General features: G+C 50.7%; 1 protein-coding gene across 2 annotated transcripts in view; it reads right to left on the reverse strand.

Moving 5' to 3' along the window:
* Positions 1-26,302, reverse strand: part of LOC144935060 (adhesion G protein-coupled receptor A3-like) — a 103,968-nt gene that overhangs the window by 46,716 nt on the left and 30,950 nt on the right. For both annotated transcript variants that reach the window (XM_078861391.1, XM_078861392.1), the window contains 2 exons: positions 1,529-1,600; positions 971-1,042 (listed from right to left, as the gene is read on the reverse strand). In XM_078861391.1, coding sequence (XP_078717517.1) covers positions 971-1,042; positions 1,529-1,600 — 144 coding nt within the window. The remainder of the gene's footprint in view (positions 1-970; positions 1,043-1,528; positions 1,601-26,302) is intronic.

Genomic DNA, 26,302 nt, shown 5'->3' on the forward strand with positions numbered 1-26,302 from the left:
TGGGGGCCACTCTGACCCTGCTCGCATTGTGTCCAGGTGCTCCCTCCTCCTCTTCCGCTAGCCGTGGGTCCCCGGGAGCGCGTCGCGTCATCGCCTGCGTGCGTGCCTCCCTTGCAGGGCCATCATATCTGATTGAATATTTTCCGGCTCTCCGATGGCCACGTGATGGGGTGCCGTGGTGGCGAGATGTTAACTACCTCGCCGAGTATACAAAAGGTCGTGGGTACGATCCGACCTTGACGCCTTCATTTTTGGAGTTTGCATCTCTCTGCCAGCGGTCATGTGGCTTTTTTCGCCGGGTGCTCAGATTTTTCCCCTCCACATTTCGAAACGGATTGTGTGTTCAACTTTGTTTGCACCAAACGTAGCCAACCACGCTAATCGGAGGTGCGCGGGAAGGACAACAACAACGCGTTCAGAGTATTTGGCAGCTACATTTCCACATAAGCAACTTCGTTGAGCAATAATTTGTGGCGAGGCACTTCTGAAAAAAGGCATACAAGCTCACTGGGTCTTCCCTAGTAGCATAAAAAAATTGTGTTTACTGGTTACATTCCTCGAATGTGGTTCGCAAGCTTCGGAAATATGTTCCGGGTCGCTGCTCGCCTACAGGTGGCACGTGACTCGTCGTAGCCACGGTTCAAGGTGAGAGGCACACTTGATGTGGTGTGCTGGGCGCGGAAACACTTTGTCCTGTTGGGTCCGTCGAGGTGGCTGACCTCGACAATGAGGCCCCGCTTTGTGCCTTCGTGGTTTCCAGACGCCAACATTATTCGCGTTTTTTTCCCTTTTCCCCACGATTTCTTTCCTCTAGCGATGCGGAGAGACGCGGTGGCTGAATTGAAGCCCCCCAGGGCTCTAGACTTGGGGGGGGGGGGGGGGGGATCTGACGGAGCGCCCTGTTGCGCCCTGAATCGCGGCAAGCGGTTTGCGAGCGGTATGTGTTTGCGCCGACCGAGGGTCAACGTACAGTCGCGTGAGGCTGGCGAGTCCCACAAACGTCTCCGAGCTCAGGCAGCCGATTCTGTTGTTCGAAAGATCCCTGCAGGAAAACAAAAAAAACACCAAGAAATCTCCGGCAAAAAAGGTTATTTTAGTTTTGTCTCGAGCCAATCGGTGTCCGCGTGTGTCGTCGTGCCGTGCGCTATCCGGCAGTTGAGTCGCGGGAGACGAGCAGATATACGTTTGTGGTATTGGAATAACATTTAAAATAATAATAATGCCCTTTGCTCACGCAATACATTTTTTACTGAATCTCAAGACTCGTGTTCTGCGCTAAGAATCCTTAAATTATAATTTGACTTCAGGTGGGAGGAAAGGAGTGTACCCTCCCTGAGTGAATCCATCAAGCAAGCATACGAGGGGGTAATACTCAAAAAGTAGTTTTTTTTTTTATAAACCATTACTGAGCTGGAACATCTACGCAGCTCGCTTGCGACCGCATCATCGCGAGCTCGCGAGAGGCACAGACCCAACAAGTGTAAGAAGCGGCGGTGTGTGATTTGCATCGTCTCCTCCAGGTACTCACAGCCGTTTGAGCTCGGACAATCCGAGAAAAGCCCCCGGCTCGATCGTGCTAATGAGATTGTTCTTGAGGTCCCTGAAAAGAAGAACGTGGAACAGGACACACGCACGCACTCGTCACACAAGCGCAGTACTCACCGACAGGGAGCTGCCTCATCGGGCCGGGGTTGGAGATCACAACAAGCAGTTACCCGTGTACGTTGTTGATGAGCTGAGTCTGATAATTGTTTTTTTACCCTTTTATCTGGCAACAAAACTGACACCTTTTCTTACGAGGAGTCATGTTTGCATAGACCACAATACCTGCAGTCATAACGCAAACAAAAAACATAACTCTGATAACGTGCACTGTCCTTGAAGTTGATTGGTCCACACCCGAGACAGATTTCCTTAGAGCCTTAGGACAGTGCACATTATCAGAGTTATGTTTTTTTGTTTGCGTTATGACTGCAGGTATTGTGGTCTATGTAAACATGACTCCTTGTAAAAAAAAAGGTGTCAGTTTTGTTTCCAGATAGAAGGGTAAAAAACCAATTATCATATTTTTACTGGCAAATGAGGTTCCAATGGTGTAAGAGCTGAGTCTGTTTTATTTTTATAAAGGAGTCGTAACGATTAAACCCCAATCGCCTCCCCAATCCCCGTGGTTCAATGATCTGTGACATAGCTGGGCAGCCGCGGTGGCTATGCGCGTGGCCTGTAATCCAGCACTGTACAGGCAGCAGCGAGTGGTTGGTGGATCACTGCACTCATGTCGCTCAGCTACCTTCCCCGTGGGTGATGAGGAGGTGCTGTACGCTTGTTCATACTCTTTTGTTTTGTCGGTAAAGTCACGTAGGTAAAAAACATAAATAAAGTCACAGATAATTATCGAGACGCTTGAAGACGGAAGCTTGTGTTGCCTCCGAAACGTCGTGATTTAATTTAGTTGTTTTTTCATTTTTCTTTTTTTACTTTTACCTACGTGACTTTACCGAAAAAAAACCAAGAGTATGAATCCTTGCAGTCACGAAAACTTCAAATCTAGAATTAATGCTGCACGCTTGTTCACCAAGAGAAGACGGTACAGCAATGTTCGGACTAATATCGCCTGTCCCTTCTGTACGGGATCGAGCGTTGCCTTCTCGCACGTCCGTGCTTCTGTATGGGGTGCTCCAGGATACGCCCGCAACGTAGGGACGCTCATTGATCGGCTGAACACATCTTAATATGTAGAGGACTGTAGAGTTTGGGTATTTTTTGGCAGCGCTGGCTCAACCACCTGGCTGCCTTCCAGCTCGTCTGTGGTTCCTCGCGACTGTCAAATAATTAATCATCAGGAACGCCAGGCTGTGATTCTGTTCATGAATATATTCGGGAAGACAACATTGAAACAGTTTTCATCTTGCAGCTACTACATCACGAGATTGTGACACGTGGCGATGGCTCGGAGATGCCTTGATCCAGCAGTAGATAGATCATGGGAGATGATGACGACGACGATGATGATGATGGTGATATTGTTCCTGTAAGGGGCTGTGGTAAACTCGACTCGCCCACGCTGCATGAAAGCTGCCGATGAACCCAAGATGCTCAAACCACGTGATGCGTCAATCCCCGCGCGACGCAGAATTAACTCAAGACACAACCTCTCAAAGCAAGCACCGCAACCTTTCCAAAAAACACACTTGGAAGCCCTTATCAAAATAAGTGAGTACAACTGTGAAGAACCGCGATTAAAAAAAGATAAAAGGGCTCAGCGCTAGTTTGTTCTATGAGGCATGCGCTTAAATTGTGTTTCAGGTTTCAAGGACAGGTTTTTTTGCATGCGGGGGAGGGGGGTGTGGAAAAAGTAGGTGAATTCCTGCCGTGTGGATTATACCACGGGGGCTTTAATTTCAAAGACGTCACGTACGATCAATGGGCCAACAATGATACGTGTAGGCAATTGCTCGAAAATCCCGCCGTTATTTTCGTCGCTTGTAAACCCGCCACACTTCCAGCGACACCAACTCGCGCCTCCTCGCGCCAGGGGCTCGCCTCTGCAACGATCGTGCAGTGAGAGACCAGGGACACCCTCAGCCCTCCACCCAGTGGCTTGACCAGCAAGCCCTCCCTGCCCCACCACATGGCCCCCTTCCACGGATCACACATCCATCACCCCACTCAGTCGGATGAACATCAATATTTTTCCCCCTCCCCTTTCATTCGGCCTTCCAATGCCTCCCTCTCCAACTGGTTTCGAAACCTTTTTTTGTCGTTGTAAAATAAACAAAAAACAGCAATAAGGTACAGGTGCAGCCCTGAAATTTCACGTCACACGGTACTGCTGGCGGAAAGACCCTTCCTTCTCGAGAGGGTATTTGGCCTACTTCTTCACACCGGCCAGATATCTTGCAAGAGGTGTAAAGTACCCACACTTTACTCTGCCCGGCACGAGCTGTCGATCGACAGACCGTGGTTAACCCATCGTGCACTGCTGTGATCACTGGGGCGATGGGAGCGATGGGCGAGGAGGTGGATTGAAGAAAACTTGCACCATCGCCTCAACTGACATGCAGGGAAATCGAGCCCTGGGTCCCAGCGTGCTATGACACCACGGCAACCATCCAATGGAAAAAATAAAGTCATTTATTTATCTGGGAAAGCCTCGCCGAGTCTCAAGACTCTCAGTAATTTTGGATGTTTGGTTAATTCTTTTTTAAAAGAGTGTTTTTTTCTCGTGGAAGGAAACCAAGAGCACAGGAGAAAGCTTGTGCGTACAGAGGGATACGTTTGAGTGAAGTCGAAGTGGATTTGGAACACGAATGATCCCCGTTTATCCAGTTGCCCGGCTATTTCACAAGGGAGATCCGTGGTGCGTGGGCACAGCATCAGCAGCAGCAGCAACAAAAACACAAAATATTGCAAAGAGTTAGTGCAGGGTCCTCAAGGATTATCGCACGACTAACACACGACAGTAATAAAACAGCTGTAAACGAAATACGCGCAAATGAAAATAAAATATGAGAGCAAGACGTGCCGATACAACGTTCGGTATAGGTGCAAATAAAGCTCTGTGTTTAGGTTTGATGAGGAAATAACGAGGGAGCGTCCCGGGAGGGAACCAGGCGGTAGATGAGAGCAGCAAGCGATACCATTCATACGGCTCACAGAGACGGGTGCACAAACACGTGCGCTGGACTGCTGGCCACTGGCCAATTCTCAGGTCCCACGGGTTTGGGAATTTTACAAACCTGAGCCTATTCTATCTAGTCCAGGCTCAACACTGTCCTCTCCTCTGCCCGTGACTGTCTCTCCCCATCTATCTGTGAATCCAATTGGACCTCACTTGAAATAACTACTTCGTTTAAGGAGGGCCCTGCAATTGGGATGCTTGGCTAACATCAACTGGCAGCGGGGAGCTACATGAATCCGCATTGTATCGCACTGTAGCATTTGCCTTTACTTCGCTGGACTATCGGTGTAAATATTCTTAGGTTTTTTCGGTAAAGTCACGACAAAACCTAAGAATATGAATCCTTGCAGTCACGAAAGCTTCAAATCTAGAATATCGGTGTAAACCCAAAGCTCCTCTGTGCCTCGTGCCTCCCCTCCGCGCCCTCACCCCTCAACATTCCTTCCCTCTTTTTCGTTCACGGCCGCACTCCCGCCCATTCACCCCTCGACTGCCTGCCCTCTCCATCCTCCATAAATATCTTTCCCATAACTGCCCTCGATTCCATCTGTGTTTCCTTCCGCCTCCCCTGCCCCTCTTCGCTTTGGCTCAATCAGCTCTCCTCCTCCTCCTCCACCTCCTCTCCTCCCACCACTCCCCTTGAAGTCATCTTCAGCAGAGTCTCGCTCATGAATCTGGAGCCGGAGCCGGCGCAGAACGCCCCACGCACACCAAGACGCGAGCGCTCTCCACACCGCCTACTCGCCGAAGCCTCGAACTCAGTGGAGCTAGGATCCCCTTAAGGACGCCACCAAAGCCTCAGCGACCCCCATTATAGTTCGACAGCGGTGCCGCAGAGCCGTAAACGGCGGTAGTGGGGTAGCAAGGGCGGCGACGGGGAATGCAGTGCGGGGTTGCCCTCGGCCATCGTCGACTCCTTTGGCTGGATTCTCTCTGTGGGCCCCTTTACGACGCCGGCAGTCGCACGCAGGGACTTGCAGACCCCCGACTTAGACCGAGACGTGGACTGAGGCGGCGCGTGCACGCGACCGCATCGCGCGACGCTCTGCGGAAACGGCGGCGCGGAGTGTTGCTTTATGGAGAAGAAGCGGTCTGTCGCAGACAGAGGCAAACGGGAAGAATGCCTTTGAACCTGAACTTTAATAGGGGGGCAGGTTGCCGACAGCACGGATGACTGGGGGATAGGGAAGTTCCAGAGCGTGGATGCAGCAGAGGAGAGTGAGAGAACCCCACCATCTGTGGCTGGCGCATTCCCTCGCCTGGGGACTAGTGGACGGGCAACAGCTTTGGCACAGGATGCATTTTTCATTTTATTATTCTTGTCTGGCTCGGGAGTTATTTTTATTTTAAGGACAAGTATTTGCTTCAAGAGGAGCGGCGTTTTGCCAGAACGTTCCGCTGATGCGGAATGTCTGAAAATACTTGTGTGTGCGTGCGTGCGCGCGCGCGTGCGAGCGCGTGTATTTTTCTTCGCCCAGCGGCTGGAGGGTACAAATTAAGAGTTTACGCTCTTGCGATAACGAGCGCGTAAACACCGCCGACTCAGCATCTCCGGCGTAACTCCGAGTCGAGGCGACGCTCGCGATGAAATTGGCAGCTCCGCGATAAAGCACGTGTTCGCGTGGCATTATTTTTGGGGAGACCGTTTTGGCGAAACGTTTGTTCAACGAGGGAGGAAAAATAGAAACTTCACGCCCGCAAGACCGTTTTCTTAAGTCGGGCCAGCTCTCAGCTGCGTCGTAACGAGAATCGCGTTGTTTTTCTCTCTCATCCCGCGGCTCCACGCTCGGCGTCGAATTCCTTGAGCATCAGGGGGACTGTCGCGCTTAGCGTGAATGTCCCCTGCGGACTGATCTGATTCAGCTGGCACAATGCAAAGGAGAGGGGGGGGGGGTGGCAAGGGGGTGGTGGTGTGGGAAGAGGAAGGGGGGTCCTCGTTCACGCCCGACACGTACGGACGGACTCAATCCAAAGCACGGATGGTTGACGAGACTGAGACTAAAATAAAAATAACGACGTTTCGGAGGCAACACAAGTCTCCGTCATCAGGTGGGACCGTCACAGCCAGATTTGCTGCATCAAGTGAGGCAATGATTCAAGATGTAATCCCTTAAAAGCAAGTTGAGGGGGGAGGAGAGGGGGGAGCTCATCAGAATGTGGTAGCCAATGAATGGAACGTATCGGGAGGGATGGGGGCGGGGCTTTAATTTAATTTTAATGTTTTACCTACGTGACTTTTACCGAAAAAACCTAAGAATATGAATCCTTGCAGTTACGAAAGCTTCAAATCTAGAATTAAGAGACTGGGACTGCTGTCGCGAACTATCATCAACTTCTCGGATGCTGGCGTGTGGTGCGGACGGCTGTCGAGTGACCGCGCTCGCAAATTCAGAGGTCGCCGGTTCGATTCGATCCACCCCGCGCCCCGTCCCCCCACCACGGTGGCGTGACAATTTTAAACGATGGGAAAGTTCTCTCCCCCATCGCCTCTGTCCATCCAGCGATGCGAGTAGACCGCAGAGAGTCGAGGGTACAGGTTGCGTGTGGTGGGGCAAAGTGTGGGTAAACAGTGCCGGATTAAGCTAGCGCGGGGCCTGTAGCATATGTTATAAAGGGGCCCTAAATTAAAAAAGCACGTAAATATCAAAACAGAAATGTTTAATTTGCATAGTAGTTTTTTTTTCCATTTGATATACAGCCACATAATACGATAAATCGCTAACCTTAAACACCCAGTCGTTCACAAAAGTTGAAGGTGGTATAGTACTATAGTAATAGAGCAAGTGCAGAATCACTGAACCGGAATTGATAGCTTGAAAGCATTTAACACGGGGCCCTTGAAAGTGCGGGCCTCGTAGCTACTACATATATAGCTACTACACATGTAGCTACTACACATGTAGCTACTACACATGTAGCTACTACACATGTAGCTACTTGTGCTACTAGGAAATTCCACACTGTGGGTGACCACCGCCTCTTCCGAGACGGTCTGGCCGGCGTGGGCCGAGTTAGGCAAAGACACTCTCAGGCAGGGGGGGGGGGGCTCTCTTAAGCCTCCTCGAGTGGAGGCCCTTCCACCGGCAGTGCCCAGAACAAAGTGGTTTCAGGGTTGCGCCTCTACCCGTGGTGCTGCTGCACTGCTCTTTGTGCCCGCGCCGTCGTCGGGCACGACGCCCTCGACACGTCGCCCTCCACGTGCCGGGCAGCTTATTCGGGACGTTCGACGTTCGATTCCCAACACACGAGAAAGCCCCCCACCTCCCCCCAACCGGCGAATTGCCCTCACTCACTTCGGAAAACAAAAACAAAACCACCGCCTCGCGTTGACAATCCTTAACGTGACGTAACCCGCCAAAAAAAAACTCCGAACGTTCCCCCCCCCCCCCCTTGCCCTTAATGAGCGCAAAGTCGTGAGCGGGGGACGCGGGCACCCCCGGTGGTACCGCGTATCACACCCCTCCCCCTCCTCCCTTGTGTCTTGCCAGAAGCATCTCGGCGCAGGCTTGAGCGGACCCCGAGAGCGGCTCTCTCTTTACCTCTCGCTGGCTCGCTGGCTCGCTGTTTCTCTGTCTCGCTGGCTCGCTCTCTGCGTTCTCGTTTAGGAGGACGAGCTGACCTGAGGCAGGTCCTCTGCTGCTCCCCCGGGGGTATTGTTTCAGGTTAGCGTGACCTCGGGGAGGCCTTCAACGGGATCCTATTTCAGGGCCGAGTTGACCCCAAGGCAGGAACCCTCTCTGCGATCTCATTTCAAGACGGCTGCAGCCGAGGGAGGTCCTCAGTGGGATCCCATTTCAGGCTGAGTTCACCTACGGAAAGTTCTCACTTCCCACTACTATAGAGGCCAGAGTGGAACTTGGTTATATTGCCTTGTGCGACGGTTCCAACGCCGCCAACTTCACAACTGTGATGGATTCCTGAATCCATCTGTGCTTAGCTTTGGGTGTTCACCATCTTGTGTGCGTGGATAATTGTTTTATTCCAGGTACTCCGGTTTTCCCCACCCCGCACCAAATCCAAACACTCATCGGAAACGGAATTGCCCCAACATACCCGTCGCAGGACCCTCCTGAAAACTGCTGTTGAGACTCCCCGAGGCTTTCCTGAGCCACTTGCGGCGCTGTCGTAACAACATCCGCACGGAACTCAAGACTCGGCTAGGGAAATGCACATCTGTGGCAGAGTGTCAAGTAAACAAAAAAAAATCTTCACATTATTTTAATTCCTTCTCAATTCAGCCCACCCACCCACCCCCTCCCAACAAAATCAAGCGAAATGCACAACATACTTTCATGTGATTAATGCGCTCCGCATTACGACTTGGGACGTGTAGTTCGTACACATGCTGCAGCTATTAGAGCCCCTATTTTTACTCTCGGTGGCGCAGTCACAAACACTCGTGGAGTCATTAACGTTGGCAGGCTGCACTTAAACTTTTCATAATGCACGCCCTAGCCCCCTATCATGCTGAAAAAAGCGTTGTGATTGTAAAAAAAAAATATTTTGCCGATCAGATATCAGGGCAAAGCCCCGCAATTCGTGAAGATGATAAATATATTTTTTTAAATGAAATTTCTACCACTGCTTTACGTCATCTGCTGCGCTGTAAAACGATAGAATCGCACACCAGACTGAATCACCGATCGGAGATTTGCTCATATATGGTCACCGTGGATCGTTAATCGAGATTAATGGTATCGATGGCGCTCAGTCGATCCATAACACACGTCAACATATACCGGGGTCAATTTTAATTTGAGGGTTAATCGCCGTGTCGATTCGTTGCTAATCGATCCATGGATCGAGGGATGGTCTGACACGCCCCCCCCCCCTTCATTTGATTGGCCTAATATCAGCAAGATCGGTGATTGCGTCGCAATCAGCTTTTATTTTAGCACAGCGTAATCTATTATTTAAAAACCCCTGCGTTCCATTTGTCCTTCAGCTAAATTATAAGAGCCTTTCAAATAGGCCTGAATCGAAAAGTTATAGAAAGTGGACCCCCCCCCCCCAAGATGTGGAGGTAAAAAATTGATCCAACAGGTTTACAACAACATTGGAACCTCATTTGCCAGTAAAAATATGATAAATGTTTTTTTTACCCTTTTATCTGGAAACAAAACTGACACCTTTTTTTCTACAAGGAGTCATGTTTGCATAGACCACAATACCTGCAGTCATAATGCAAACAAAAAACATAACTCTGATAATGTATGGGACAGTGCATACATTATCAGAGTTAATGTATGGGACAGTGCATACATTATCAGAGTTATGTTTTTTGTTTGCATTATGACTGCAGGTATTGTGGTCTATGCAAACATGACTCCTTGTAAAAAAAAAAGAGGTGTCAGTTTTGTTGCCAGATAGAAGGGTAAAAATAAACAATTAACAGGTTTACAACAAATTGCACATTATGGCGGGACCCCGGGGCCCCGAATGAACGGAAGTCAAAATCGTATTTAATTTAAAAAAATGTTGGCGACTCCGTCCCACCGCGCACATGAACGCCGCGACCCGCCTGGCGCGGATCATTCTGTTGTCACGTGGTGTCCATGCGCAGCAGCAGCGAGGACGAATGCGCACAAGAGCTGAACAAGCGAATGCACTCCATGCTCGGGTATGAGCAGGATCATAAGGGGCCGTCCATAAATGACGTCACGCGATTTTGGACGATTTTTGACCCGCCCCCCCCCTTCGTCACACGGCGTCACAAAAAGTCAGATCCCCCCTCAAATATGACGTCACAAAGCTCTGCCCCCCCTCAAAATAAAACATGCTTCAAATCGCTTTAAACTATTGTCATTGTAGTGCGTATTTAATGTGGCGCTGCACTCTGATGTTGTAGGAGAAAACATTTATTCAAACATCGATTCAATTAAGTAGAACGTGTTGTCTATATTCATTTAAAGTTGCGCATTTTTATGTGACGTCACATTTCTCACCCCCATCCCCCCATCGTCACACATCGTCACAAATGTTTGACCCCCCCCCCCCTAGGTGCGTGACGTCATTAATGGACGCCCCCTAAGTCTTATCCAAGCTGCTCAAACTGCCTACACGACTTAAGTCCTTTATTTGTCATAACGGCGTGCATAAACTGCTCTCGTATCTTCATTATTATTTGTGACTACCAATGTCTGCAGCCAGGATCAATCGATGACAATCCTATTACCTGCAGATATTTAACAGATGAGATGCGTTGCACCGTTAATTCCTCCTGTTTGATAATACTTCTCTTGTCCGTATGCATCTGTGCAGATAGGTTTTTTTGCGGTTAAGCCATAGTCCCCACATACCGCTCGGATCAATGCGGATAAGAGGAGCGGCGACCCACTACTCTGTAGAGTGACATTGGTATAACCGCTTGTTACAATATGAACTGCGCATTGAAAACGCATACTATTTTATGTATTGTTTTACAAAGTGTGTTCACAAATCCACACTGAGAAACACGATGATTGACAAGGGGGTGTAAATTATTTTTTCGATAGTGTATTTAAATAGAGGTACTGCAGGTAAGTAGTTTTCAGTTTTAAAGGCAAAGTTTAACAAGACAACACTTTCCACCATCCTTCAAATCTATTGGTGAAAAAGAGCAGCAAAGTTTTTGTTTACATCATAATATAAAATGTTTATGCGAGAGCCGGGGGCTTATGGGACCCCGGTTCCCGCCATAAGGTTACATTTTCGACCCCCCAAAATTTTTTAAATAACTCCTCCCCCCAATTTTATTTATTTATTTAGTAGGCATATTTACCTACACACCCTACATACAATAGAGTCAGTAATACAGTATCTGCACACCCTACACACAATAGAGTCAGTAATATCTACACACATGGAAGGGGGGGGAGGACATCAGTGGGGGCGACGTGCAAGGCGCTAAGCACGAAGATGCCCGCCGCAGGAGTCAGAAGGAGAGGTCACGGAAATCACCGATCAGAGACGTCGTACAGACTGCATTGCGTGCCACGCTCTTGCGGGCAAGCCAAGCCGCGATCCGTGCAAGTGGGTGGGGGGGGGGGGGGCTGGCGGGGGGGGGGGGGGCTCACGCAAGCAATAGCTGAAGGGAAACGCGGAGGTAAAAAGTTTTTTTTGCGTCGCAATTATTTTTTCCCGGTTTTTGCATGTACAAGCGCGAGTCGTGCTCACGTGATTTGATTCGCAGAAAATAATTTTAAACAAAAATTTCCTTTTAGTCTTGGATACATAAAGTCTGAGAAATGCCAAAACGCTTTAACGTAGACCCACATATGGTCGGTTTGCGCAATTTGGGCCTTAAAAACATACTCGCAACTTGCGAATGTTTTGTGGATTAATTACAGCCACGAGTCACATTCCACGCTTCCTCTGCGATCCGCGACGTTGTTGTGGATTCATGGAATCGAGCGGCTCTTCTTACTCTCCCGTGCTCCACGGGACTCCACGTCGGCGGCAATGTTTCGAATTGCGATTTGGTCTCTTCCACCGCGATGTGCCGCAGATTGCAGCGTGCGCGTTGACGCGGCCCTCCCCCTGTGAACGGCGACGGTTGGACTACAGCCGCGTTGGCAATTGCTTACCCATGACTGCTCATGACAAATGTGTCTCGGCTCCATCGGAATCATCTCTTTCGCGTGCCAATTTTCCATGCAATCGGTAAAAGAGACAAAAGTGTATTCAAGTTACGATCTATCGTGATGCGTTATGGCACGGAGAGAAATGACGCTGCGTTTAGCCTGCACCGCACGGCGAACGTGGCCATCCGAGTTCAAATCCCAGCCACTGCCTGCACCGGGGATGAGGAATATCCGAACTGGCCTTGGGTCCTGCCTTCACCAAACCTGCATTGTCCAGCACGACGAAGTACGGTCAACCCCCCCATCGCCCCCCCAAATCGACACGGTATAGAGAGGCCTTCATCCAGCAGTGGAATGGCAAAGGTCTGTACAGTGCTGCCCAAACCAACGTAGCCTTTTGGGGAGTTAATCTGTTTGTCTCTAATTAGTGTAACTTTTTCTGATCCGCAGTTTTTTTCCTTTCGTCTCTAAGTGTCATTTTAAGGGTGCTCTTCTCCCCGCTGCTTTGGACGCTTTTCTGCTTTTGTTCATCCAATGTTTGAGCAACTGAGACGTAAATATTGATGCGCGCACAATGACGCGCAATAAGCCCGATTGCGCAAGTTCGCCGCTGTGCGTCATAGACGGCTGGAAAACGTGGCCAGATCGCACGCTTGTCAGGCAAAATAATCCGTCGCCTTTCCTGTAAACGTACAACACTCTGCATAATTAAAGTGACAACAAAATAATTGACGCAAAAAACAATTACATTTCATAACCATGAACACTGCCCCCTCCTCTCACGCCCACAATGAACGCCCCCCCCCCTCTCCCATAAAAATAAAAAAAATACTTTTTTGACTACGAGCCAATCTTTTTTTTCCTCCGCTCTAACTAATTGGAACTGGCCCCTAATTGCTGAAACAATCAATCGTTGCGCTGCTTTGTCTGACGCGCAGTGGCGGGGCAGCTGCGTGGAGAAACAAAATAACGCGAACAAATGGGGGGGGGGGCGCTAAAACTTCACAGCTGTCGGCACAGAACCCATCCCACGCAAACCCTCACCGCCAGGCCCCGTCCCCAGACATTCATTAGGGCTCCGTCTCCCAAACATCGGCGCCTCGCCTATTAACAAGCGCCGAGGCCGCATTACCAAGCATCTCGCGTAGGCGCGCAACAGAAGTAGCGCTCGCGCGTCCGCGCACGGACAGACGTAGGGGACGAGGGGCCGCTGCCGTCCCCGGCGGAGCGACGCGGCCGTCACGTCGCCGCCGGGCGCCTCGCCGTGTCGTGCTTGCGTTGCGGTTCACCCCTCCGCTCATCTCCACCACGACCGCCAGCGTCAATCGTCGTCGTCATCTCGGTGTCTCTCTCTCTTCTGTGCGTCACGTGCGCCGCGCGCGGCGCCGCGTGTTATTCTTGCGCGTATTATTTAGGCATTCCGATATTTTTTTGGTGAACTGACACAAACAGAAAAAAAAGCCAGAGTAACCAAACCCCGAAACAAAACAAAAAACAGTCTTGCCCTGGGTGGTGAGAAAATAAAAACCCCATTGTTGTCATATTCTTTTTCTTTTACCTTTGTTTTGTGCCCGGAAGGTGCTGTTTTTGTTCCCAAATCTAATCCATCCACAGCTCAGCTCCTCAATACCTGGGTTCAGCACCCCCCCCCCCACCACCACCACGACGCCGTCATTGTGAGCGCCCCCTCGGTGAAAGCAAGGCCGCCGGTCGGAGCGAAAGGCACGGCCGTGCCAAAGGTCCGGGCGAGATTAGGAGAACGAGGAGGCCGGGCCTTTTGGCCGTGCAGTCAACCGTTGCTCCTTGCAAGCCTTGGAAACCGGCCATCCTCCAGCGCTCTCTCATTTCGAGGGTCGCTTCCTGCCGAATAATAGGGGGTTAAGGGTTGGCAGCGTGGGGCTGTTGTGGCCCAGGACGATCGCCACCGCGCGCGCGCACCGGAGGAGAACCCCTCGAGCCGCTGATTGACAGACGGTTCTGCTCGGGGCGTTGTTGCGCGCCAGCCTTATCTCGAAAGGGACAGAGCCGGGGGGGGGGGGGGGTGGGAGGGGGGTGGGGGGTTAAAACTAAAAATTGCAAAAGGGGGGAAAAAAAGGGAGCCTGCCAAATGGACTACACACGGCTCGGGAGGAGCGTGTTAATGGGTCCCCGAGCTCCCAGAGTCTCGGCGGACAGCGCCGTGTCGACGGATCAGGAAGGAGGGTGCATGAACCCCGGGTAAGTGTGTGCACGCACACACACGCGCATTTCCCAGCTCCCCCTGGGCCACTCGCCCACCTGCCTGCTTTTAAATTCCGACGACAGCAACTTTTCGTGGGAGTGGGGGGGAGGTGGGGGGGGGGCACGGCTTTTTCATTTTGTGAATGCGCTGGGCGGTAAAACGGACCGATGTTTTTACGTCGCTGCTGCTTCGCGTGCTCAGCGTGCCGCTACCAGTGCCCAGTAGCGAGGTAGGCGGGGGGGAGGGGGCGACAGGGGGTAGGTGTGGGGGAGCGGTCCCTTCGGTAATGTCTGTGCACTCAGAAAAAAAAAAACACTGAAAAATAATCCCCGGGGCAATTGGAGTGAATGAGGCCGAGAAGACGAGAAGGCGAGATGGCACGGAAGAGCGTGCCGACAAGTACGCATTTCCACGCGACCTTTTTGAACCGCGGTGCTCCTTCATCCAGAGTGTCGCCTGCGATATGAGCCGGCTACACGCCACTACCGCGACGGCTCCCGGTGCAGTCACGCGGTGGGAGGGGGGGGGAGTGGAGGTCGGGGAAATGATTTGATTCTTGTCTCGGTGGGTGGTGGAGGGGGGTGGGTGGGAAGCGTCACTCGCCTTGCCGCCCTGCACCGTTACACGGTTCGGGCACCCTCGCGTCGACTCGCCCTAATGCACGCGTGTCACGCGCTCGCTCCACGCGCGTCGAGCTGGGGCGTAATGCACTTTAAGTGCGCGTTTAAGAAGGCTATCTCACTCTGCCTGCCTCGTTGCTAAGCTGCAGAGCTTTGGATTTAATAAAGTGACGGCGAAACGCGATTTAAAAAACATTCGCGGGGCGGGGCGGGCAGGGGGGGGGTAGTCTCGAGATGCGCGCTCGTTTATAGACGGAACGCGAGCCGAAAATCGCACCCAACGCACAAAATGCGAATCCCTCGCTACCAAGTGTTAACTAAAACGTCTCTCGCTTGTTTTTTTTGATCCACGAATGACCGCTGCGAGTTCTCGCCGAAAGCCGCTCGACGACTGCGGCGGGGATTACTGGCCGCGGGCTAATTTGTAAAAAAGGCCATGCGAAAACGATGTATTTTTAGCGTTGACAAGTGTTGTTGAGGTCACGCTCCATCTGTGTGGAATATCGCCACTCACTCGACAGCTGTGAGTCCTCCAGAGCCTCGCACCCCAGGCCCTGCGACGAGCACAACCAGCCGCCCGGGCAGCCACTGCCACCGACGTTGATCGTTTATCTCGGACTTCAATGCGGGCAACGAACAAGACACGAAAGGATCCCAATGCTCGTGGCTTAAGCAGGAGAGTGTGCAGGCGGTGCAACTGCACTGGGAGCTATGAGCCAGAGGAGTCCAGGCACCGGGCTACAGAGAGGATGGAGATGGGGGGTGGGGGAATTGAAAACGGGGTCCCCCATTCCGTTCTTTGCACCACAACCCATTCCAACGAAGCTACAGGGAGGTGCCCACACTTTACGCCAACACGCATCTAACTTAAAGCAGCGTAACACATTTACCGTCAGGTGGACAGCAGCAATGACTGATTTAAATATGCGGGAACACTTTTCAACCATTTCGACTGGGATTGGGGGAGTCTAACTCGAACTTGTAAGACTGGCGGTTACGGAGGCATGTCAGTATTTATAGAGTGGAGGCTGCCAACCGTATGATTTCTCCCGGTTATCATTTTTTGATTTGAACAAATAAACCCCACGGTTTTCGGTGGAAAATTAATTCCCATTGCGGAAAGCGCGACAGACGATAACCCCCGCCCCCCCCCCAAACATGTACACGTACGCTTAAAAATGTGTGTTTTTTTAGACAGAGGGGTACATGAAAAAAAGTGGAAACACGAGCCGTTCTCACAAAGCACGGGGGGTGAGAGAGCCGAGCGGCACAGCCGACCGGCGACACAATGCTCCCGGCGGCAGCCGTGGCGGGCTCGTGCGTGCCGGAGATCCGATGTGGGAACAGCTCGGCGGGGGGCAGGGGGGGGGCGGTAGGGGGGGCGGGCAGGGGGGCTAGGGGGGGGGGGGCGACCACGTGTCCCGCCTCGACGGCCCGCGTGGTTTCCGCGTCCGTTGCAGCACCGGGCCCTTTAACCGGCACATCCGCACCACCACCCCCCACTCCCTCCTCCGCTGCCACTCTCTGAGAATCCAGAGAGTGACCGCTCCCACCGCGAGCAAACACCGCGTGCGTGCACGCGACGACGACGGTGACCTCGCGCCGCGTCGGGTGCGAACATTCAAAGTGTCAAACAACGGGGGGGGGGGGGGGGGCGCAGGCGAGAGGGCGAGGGAAGAAAAGTCATCTCGGCTTACTTTAATTCGCGAGCTTTTGTCGTGACTTCTGTGCGGAAGGCGAGCCGGTTCCATTGTTGCAGCGGGCCTTTGGGATTAATAAAGCGAGCATGAAACGTCAAAGTGATTTCTTGCTCGATGGAGAGTCGAGGCATTGGTGCTCATCTTCCGTTTACAGCCCTGAGCCATTGCTGGAAACTCCACATTCATATGGCCGGGACTTGAACTGGAAACCTTTCCATTGCGAGCCACTCGCTCCACCGCTTGTGCCACTCGGTCGGATGATATGAAAATAAAGACGTGAAATAACGGAAGACCAACAGAACAAGAATATGAAGGAGTGCTCTCAAGTGATACTTTTCTTCCTTAAAGTAATTAGTTCCACGAACGCATATGTAGCAGACTTGCAAAAAAGAAACAATGACAACGATAGCTGAAGGCAACAAAGGCAGTGGACACCTCCCTCACCCCCCCCCCCCCCGTTGGAGAACTGGACTGACAGCGTCGTTCTAGAGACTTTGGGTCGATGCAGACGACTGCCACGGACGCTACATTGACAGCTCGTCTTGGACAGACATCAAATCAGAATTTTGATTCATCCTGGAGAAATCCGATGAGCTATAAAGCTCTTTTTTGACAGATGTCCAGTCGGAGCAGGTCACAACAAACATAAAAAAACGATAGGAGTGCAAAGTATAGGAAAGGTAAGCATTGAGTGGGGAGGACTCTTGCTTGTGACCCATGAAGCCAGCAGCCTTTTCCACAGAGTGGGAGAGAGAGAAAATTAAATGGCATTTGTTGAGAATCTTACGACCGCGACTTTGTAGTGGCCGCTAATCGAGGGATTGGAACGCGGCCAAATTCGTCATCCACAGCCGCGCTGTTTGCACTATTACGCCAAAGATGTTTACATATTTTTTTTCGTGATATTTCCAGCGAATTAACCGTGAAGAGCTCCGGAGGAGAAAGCGCGCGGCGAGCGAGTGCTGCGCTCCGCCGTTCCAGCGCAAAGACGGAGGAGGAGGAGGCGGCGGCGCGCGGTTAAGTGGGGATAATGTTTCAGCACGGCCCCTGCCGCCTTACGAGCGAGAGACGGGGCCCTCTGCCTCAACACCAAGTGGAGACAATTTCATCAAACGGGTAAAAACCCACTCTGCCCTCCCTGCAAGCAAATAACAAAAAAAGAAAAAGGAACACGCCGTCGCTCTCCGTCCGGTCGGAGAGTGGGGCCGGCAAATTGCATTTGCATCCAGCCGCGGTCGCGAAGTGGAAAGCAATATAGGCGGGTGTTTGTCGGCGCGTCTTTCAACAGATGCCATTTCAGAAAGTGCATCCTCGTTTGATTTCGTCGGCGCAATGATACAATTTGTCTTCATTTTAATTTCAATCGCAGCCTATTTCGCCGCTGCACACGCATGAAGGATATTCCGTGGGTTGATTGTTGGATTTGTGTGTGGTGTGGTGTGTGCATGTGTCACGCTATGAAACGTCCCTTTGCCTCTGGCGTTGGGGTCAGGGCAGCCGGCGTCAGAGCCCCACGTCTCTAATTGGGATCGGGATTAAAACTGTTTCAAATTCTCACCGCAAACCCCCTCCCTCCCTCCCTCCCTCACTCCCTCCCTCCCTCCCCCACCCACCACCCCCATCCCCACTCCAGTGAATTCCCTTCGTTTGCCCAACGGAGGCTAAAGGAAGCCAACGACACCGGGGTTTGATTTCAGTGTTTTTACAGCAAACAGACACGGATCCGCCGATCCACCCCACTGGGGCCCACCTCCTCCGTACAGCACCCCCCCCCTCAACTCCCTCCCTCCCTCTAGAGCCTCAATGTTTAATAAGATCTGTTAAACTCAGCCAAACCCCAAACATGGGAGAGAGAGGGATTCAAAACAAACAGGGAAATCGTCGTCCAACGTGCGCTCGAAGGCTCGAGTGGAGGACGACGACTGATTTAATAGGAGTATCCACAGCGCCTCCCACCAACGGCGTTGCCAGTAGCGGTTGTTGGAATTAATTCGACGAGACCCGTTGGTAACAACAATAACAACAAAAACTGTCTTCAGACTATCGCTCAATCGCCCATGACACTCCTCCGCGCATGATGCATTTTGATTCTCATCCCACCGCAGCAGATTCACCAACCGCACCGATTTGAACAGGTATGTGTGTGTTTTTTTGCCGAATTTTAAAACACTCTGAACCGCATGCCAATTCATTAAAAGCAAACTAAACCGCTCCATTATATGTTTTATCATTAATTACTGAATAACATTCGAGGATGTGTTTTGAAAATCTGCGTGTGCGGCAGCCTCCTGCGTCATGGGTACAGTTGGAAAGTAGGTCACTGCGCATGTGCAAACAACCAATCAACGTTTGGTGAAGAACTGCATTGTGGTCCTCTCGTCTTACATCACAATCAATGTGACCGACTTGCAAATGTCTAAGGTGACAAGAGACCCACAATGCACCTTTTCACAAAATGCCGATGGTTTTTGCATGATGCACGGAATCTTTGTGCTTTTTACACAAATTTGTGCGGCTTTTTTGAAGATTATGGTGTCCCAGCCTGCACTATCGTTCTGTCATTTGAAGTATGCCACTATCGGCATTCTCGATGGTGATCAATTTGTGAAGCGAGTAGCATAAGGCCTAGGAATGAGGGTTAGTGTTTCATAACGACCCAAGGTTAGCAAAATACGCACTTATCATCTCAAGATTCCCGATCACTACGCACGTGGCAGATCACAAATGAGGACACCACACCATGAATACTGAGGGACACACATTGTCCGTGTTCACCTTCAGGACCTGCCGATAGCTTTATCCAGTTTGCCAGCACGCTGAGTGAGGTGTGGCAGCTGGGACACCGGGGTGGAAGACGAGAAGCTGCAGCTGCCGCGTTGCCACCGTGGCAAATCACCGTCCTGCGCTCATTTACAACGTCGCTGCCGGAGCGCTAGACCCGCTCGCCAACCTCCACGGGCGCCGCGGTAGCTAGGCGATGTTAACTACCTCGCCTGGTATGCAGGAGGTCGTGGGTTCGATCCCAACCCTCACGCCTGCTGCTGTATATTTGGAGTTTGCATGTTTTCCCCGTGGTGGTGTTGATTTTTCTCCGGGTCCTCCGGTTTTCCCTTCCATATTTATAATAAACATGCGTTTACGGTATTTGGCTTCATAAAATGTCCACGTGATACGTTACTTCGTTGAGCTATCATTTGTAGCTAGGTCGCTTCTGAAACAGAGCTATATAGCTCAGTGGGTTTTACCTAGTAAAAAAAAAAACCCTGGCGCCTGTATATTTGGAGTTTGCATGTTTTCCCCGTGGTGGTGTTGATTTTTCTCCGGGTCCTCCGGGTTTCCCCTTCCATATTTATAATAAACATGCGTTTACGGTATTTGGCTTCCTTAAATGTCCACGTGATAAGTCACTTCGTTGAGCTGTCATTTGTAGCCAGGTCGCTTCTGAAACAGAGCTATATAGCTCATTGGGTCTTACCTGGTAAATGAAAAATAGTTTTCAGTTTAGTTTCAACCTAAATCACTGGGCCATACGCATGAAGAACCTAAGACGTGCCTCAAACTTCAACAGCATCGCTCCCGAAGCCCTCAACCCGCTCAGCTGCCCTTCCCCCAGGACTCCACTTTAAGGAGACCCGGTCAATAAAGATCCATACGTGAATGGCGGGGAAATGTGCACATTGAGGGGACCTGGGAGAGAGATAGGGCTTAAAAAAAAAGCTTTTTTAGGGTCGGAAATGTTTGACTTGAATAGGTAAAAGCTCGGCATGTGAACTATCTTCCCTCCCCGGAAATATTGTCACGGTCACAGCATGGGGTATGGGTCACAAACCGATGTCGAAGTCGAGTATCTTTGTCTCATTTTGCCCGTCTCGTTCGCATTGCATCTCTTTAGTCTCGTTTGTGCAGTTTTGATCACCCCATGAGTCTATGACATGTAACTTTCGCATATCATTCGCACACGACTGTTATTCATCAATTCTGGCGCGTCGAATACGGCACGCTTTCACCACATGCCTAGCGGAAGCCAATTGCAGAAGTCTCTTTTTGCAGGCGATATCTGGTCCATATCCACGTATAACACTGAGCCAAAGGAACAGGATACAAACAAAGCAACGCAAAAAAAACAATTTCGTCGACAACCATTCGCAATGAATCCACAAAATCTTTGCCAAAGCAAAGTGACCGCCGCTCAGGTCTCCCCGTGGCCTGTCGGTTGGTTACCGGCCCGAGTTATTGGCTCGACGAAAATATGAATCTGGTCGTGAATAGCAACGAAAGCACGCCCCTGGGCGCTCAGACGCTGGGCGACAACGCGGGTGACGAGGAGGGCTCAGTCCGCAGGGCTTCCGAGCTTAGCGCCTGCCGGGCCAGACGCCCACAAAATCAAATCCGTTACTCGAGTAACGCTGTGGGGGCTGGCGGGTGGGTGGGTGGGGGTGGGGGGCCCACAGCAGATCGGGGCAGCGTTTCATAAAAAGTCAGCGGATTTCTTTTTTTTTCTTGGATAAAGCAAAAGTAGCCTTTAGTCTATAATGATTACAAACACTTGCATTTAATGGGCGAAAAATGCGGCGTTCTTGTTCCGTCGTTTGCGACCGAGGTGGCACTTCATGGCATGGGAATGAATTGTAAATTAAAAAAAATGGGACCTAATAAATGCAATTCCCAACACAATCCCTCCTCGTTTTAGTCACGCTCACGCCCGCCGCTGTGTACGCCCGAAACGGGCAAATCAGACTTAAGCCATGGCGAGGGTTTGGGGCTTCAGTTCGGCCGAGAATAGGACATCAAAGCGAGCGAGCGGCCCTGTAGGAATATCACCAGAGAAAGGACGCTAATAAAATAATTAAAAAGTCGCCACTGCGGCGTTCAGACTCTCGAAACCGATATCCCGACGCCAATTTAAGTTCAGTCGTCTTTTTATTTTGCCTTAACACAAATCAGGGCCTTATGTTTAGTTTCCTGTCAGCAGGCACGCTCGAGTTCTCCGCCCCGCTCGTTGCTTTATTAGAAGCAGCTGGCCTCCATTTGCCTGCTCGTTGTTTGTTCACAAGGGGGGTATATGTTATCTTTACGGGGAAACCATTACCTCCGTCCGTCCTGTTCGCTTTTTTTTTTGCTTTTTGGCAAAGGCGAGCGGGCTGTCTCCGTGCTCTGCCAGTGCCCTTTCGACCACGGCGGTGGTGGTGGTGGTGGCGGTGGTGGCGGTGGCAGTGGTGGTGGTGGCGGTGGTGGCGGTGGTGGTGGTGGCGGTGGTGGCGGCGGCGGTGTACGGCGCGGGGTGGAATCGCGTTTTGGCGCGGGCCGATGATCGAGCCATCGAGAGTTTGGGTGGCGCTGCGTCAACGCGAACGGATGACATCATGAAGGAAGGAGACGGGTAAAAAAAAATCTGGCAAAAAAATGTAATGAAGCCAATGCGGTGAAAGCACAACCGCAAATTAGCGTAAGTTTTTTCCCCACTGTCTACCATCACATTTTTTGGGATGGTCCGTGGTTGGCGTCAGACCGCGGTGCGTGCGTGTTGAGAACTTATGTCGCACGACAGAGTGGTCGGCTCTCATTCGAGACGAGCGTCTTGAACAGCTCAACTCCAAGGCCAGCATCGTGATGTTCAACCGCATCGCAACTACACTTTTAGAATAGCGCAATTTGCGCCGTCAGCTGTTACTATAGTTTTTTAAAATTTAAATTGGTGACAACTGTGCACCAACATTTTGCCATGGGCCTTGTGGGACTATGTTGGTGGGCAACATAGGACAGTGCAGCCACGATCATTGTTGTACTGTGCTTCTACGGTCCCGTATATATATGCTCGCCGCCTTCATCAACGTGAGAAATTGACGAGAGTGGTGAAGTATGGTAAACTAACCCCCACGGAGCGCACGACCTGGGGAGACCGTCATCCTGCAGTGGAATGACAAACAGACCGCAGATGAACGTAACAAAATGTATTTTTGTTACTTTCATTCAACTCGTTGGTCGAATAATTTACATTTCACGGAGACATAACATCCGAGTATTTGGGTTTCATTTCCGTTGGTTTTGTTTTGCAACATCAGCCGACAATTTATAAAGTTATGGAATAATACGGCTCCGTCTTTACGTTGCATTGTTCCCGAGGCAAACTCTCTCCGCGTGATCCAGTCTCTGCCGAGAAGCAGTGCTGAGAAAGACTCTCGGAAGGGGCCCAACAACAACATTGACATTTCTAAATTGGTAAAAAAAAAATTGCACGTTGGATTTAATCCGAGACTGGATTTGCATGCAATGCATTATTGCTCTTGGGACCAATGTCCCATGGTCTCTTTACCATGCAACGTGCAGCAAACGGTGATGCCCTGAAGTAGACATTATCCACGTTACCCAATATCAGCGACATCCAAACCATAAAACGCAAACAAATGCGCTTGTTCCCAAGCATACCAATGGGAATCTTGGCTTCTCTTCACATAAAGAAGACCCCCCGTGTAGCCTTAACAGACTGTTGGGGCAAGTGCTGTTCGCGAGTAGCAACCTATGAAGGCCGGCACGGCACACGAGGGGGTGGGTGGCCAGCACAACGCCCGGTCGCCGTTGTCTCCCCAGTGGCGATGTTTACACATCGCACGAGGTACTCATTTGAGGATGACTCGATCTAGGGAAGGGCCCAGGACCGATTCAAATAATCATCACTGATGTTGGCCGTGAGCGGGGATCGAACTCGAGTCGCCGAGTTCGTAGGGCAGCGCGATAATCGCTACACTACCGCTCCCCAGTCTTCATAGGGTATACGCACGCGCAGAAATAACAATATGTTTAATGTTGTAGTGGGTGGACATGAGAAATCTGCAACACCAACTGCTTTCATTCGTGTGCTGATACACGAGCTTAACACGCGACGTGAAGCTACAAGGCCTAGAAAAAGGCTCGTTTTATTTCCACACGCTCTGACCCCGGGTTAACCTGTGCCCCACTACAGCTCTACACTCAGCCCACCTCACCCTAGAGCGCCGACATTTGTTCAGGTAACGGATTACATTCCGAAGTGCACTTCTCCGTGTATCACCAAACTCCTGGGGCATCTTTGCTTTCACGCTTTTACCAGCGAAAGTCTCTTCCACGACGGGCTAACGCTGAATATAACGCCATTTGACGGGCACCCTTTAATTCGAATGTTGCTGCCAATTCTCAACCATTGATCTATTCGGTGCGACGCTGGAATGGAAAGAAAAAGCACAACCCCCCCCCTCCCCCTTCATCACCCCGGGGGCTCAATCGAGCAAGAGATCCCAAAACTTGAACTTGCGTCCCGAGTTATTTTCGTCCAAACACCGTTTACAAAACCGTTTTCCTCTTTCCTGGTACGGAATCGTAAACGGGATGCCCCCGCTACGTCTCGGCACACGCGTGAGCGGAACTCTGGCAGCGCCCGCGGGGTTTTACCTTACACACACACACCCTATCACTTTCACTTTATCCCTGACCTCCCCCCCCCCAATCACTCCCCATCACTGCGCGGCGCATCGCGCGTTTGTCCCGTTTAACCCGAGAGGGCAAAGGGTTCCCACCTCGGACAGATTATCCGGGGCGCGAGATGGTAGCCGCCGGTTGCTCGCACCCCCCCCCCCCACCGGCTCGCCATCCCCGACATTCCGTGGAACATGTTGTCCGATCGTTTAGGAGGAGCACAGGGCGTGGGGCAAGGAAACACCCAACGCCGCCAAGGTCACCGCTGCTGCTGCTGCTGCAGCTCGCTTCTGCTGTCTCCTCTCGAGCCACGAACTCGGTCGACTCTGGTTTCGGTTGCGAGGAGCGAGGGTGCGTGGGGGGTGGCAGGCTGGAGAGGCGGGGTTGTTTTGTTTCGTTCTTTCCCTTCTCGTATTATATATATAAAAAATAACTGCAGCTGAAAAAACACCCGAGCGTACGAAATCTGAAATATGCCGAGAGGAGACGCAAGCGAATTCCTGGCACACGCTAAAAAAAAAATCTCCAATTGTTGTAAAACAATGAAAATGTTACATATTCCCTTTCTTACATCGATCTTGACGGGTTTAGTTTTATTGCTGACACATGTAGTTATGTACTTTTGCCGATGCGTGTGCGTTTCTTTAAACGACCGGTAGCTGATTGAATAACATTTGTTTTACGTGCTATACTGTATGTTTATAATTTTATAAATACAGTGCCATACAATATTTTTTATGACTATTGTTTTGCTCACGTAATTTTCAGTCCTATATCAATCCACCACGGGATGAAATATTCCCTACACTGTGTTAGTCAGAGGAGTTATTTGACCATACTTCACCAAACTAGGCAGTGTGGGTTGGTGAAGGGTAAGCCTAGGAACAGATCAGACAACACTCGCCACGAATATTATCCGTGGCCGGGAACCACCTTCATTTCTTATCTAATATATGTTTAATTATTATTGGGGCTTCATCTTATAATTAGTTCACTGTGGGGATGATCAGATTTGTGACAATTTCATAAACTAAACTATTTAAATTTTTACGAGGTAAGGCCCACTGAGCTGTAGAGCTCTTTTTCAGAAGTGACTTGGCTATCACAGATGATATCTCAACAAGGTGATAACTTTTTAATTGTTTGTTTTGGTGCCATTTCGTAAATTGTTCATTCATTTTAGATTTTAATAAGGGTTTCATTTGCTCGGTAAAGACAGTATATGGGATTTCGTCCTAATATATAATAAATGTACAGCGTTATGGGATGCTATTAGCATGAATGACACTATGTAAAAGAAAGTAGTATTACTTTGTGCAAATTTACAGCAGCCAAATATTTTAGACGCATATTTATAAATGTGGAGGGAAAACCCGGAGGACCCGGAGAAAAATCAAAGCGACCACGGGAAGAACACGCACACTCCAAATATACAGCAGACATCAGGATCGGGATCGAACCCACGACCTCCTGCATACCAGGCAAGGTAGTTAACATCTCACCTCCGCGGCACCCCATTGCCACCAGGCAGAAGATTGGGGCCTTGTAATTCAGTTAATACAGCAATGAGTTCATCAACTGGAGTGAATCAACTGACTCTCGACTGCCCAAAGACAACACAGCCACAAGCAATGCCGCCACAACCATCCACTCTCGAAAAAGATACCAATACGACAGTGCCTGAAGCTTCGAGCAATGTTTTCATTTTCCTTTCCAGTGTGCGTGTATGTTCCCCACTGAAGTTTTCACCGTTTCACTTTCAAGTGTGCTCCCAAAAACCAATACAAAGACCCCAGCGCTCCACCGTACAGGCATGGCATTTACGGCACAAAAATCACTACAAGATTCGAGCCCGAGCTACCGGTGGCCGGCCCACCTGCGGTGCCTTTAATGTATTATTGATCAAGCCCAGGAAACGCTTCAAGCAGAATAAAACATCACCTGGCCGCGCTGAAAGGGGGGTGCAGTGTGCGAGAGTGAACCCTCCAATCCCAGGGCTTACCTCCCCAATCCGGGACAATGCTGTCACAATCCCACCACCATGGGCCCGCGCCTGGCTTCACTTTTGT

The sequence above is a fragment of the Lampetra fluviatilis genome, chromosome 12 (genome assembly GCF_964198595.1).
Source record: "Lampetra fluviatilis chromosome 12, kcLamFluv1.1, whole genome shotgun sequence".
In the NCBI taxonomy this organism is placed as follows: Eukaryota; Metazoa; Chordata; class Hyperoartia; order Petromyzontiformes; family Petromyzontidae; genus Lampetra; species Lampetra fluviatilis.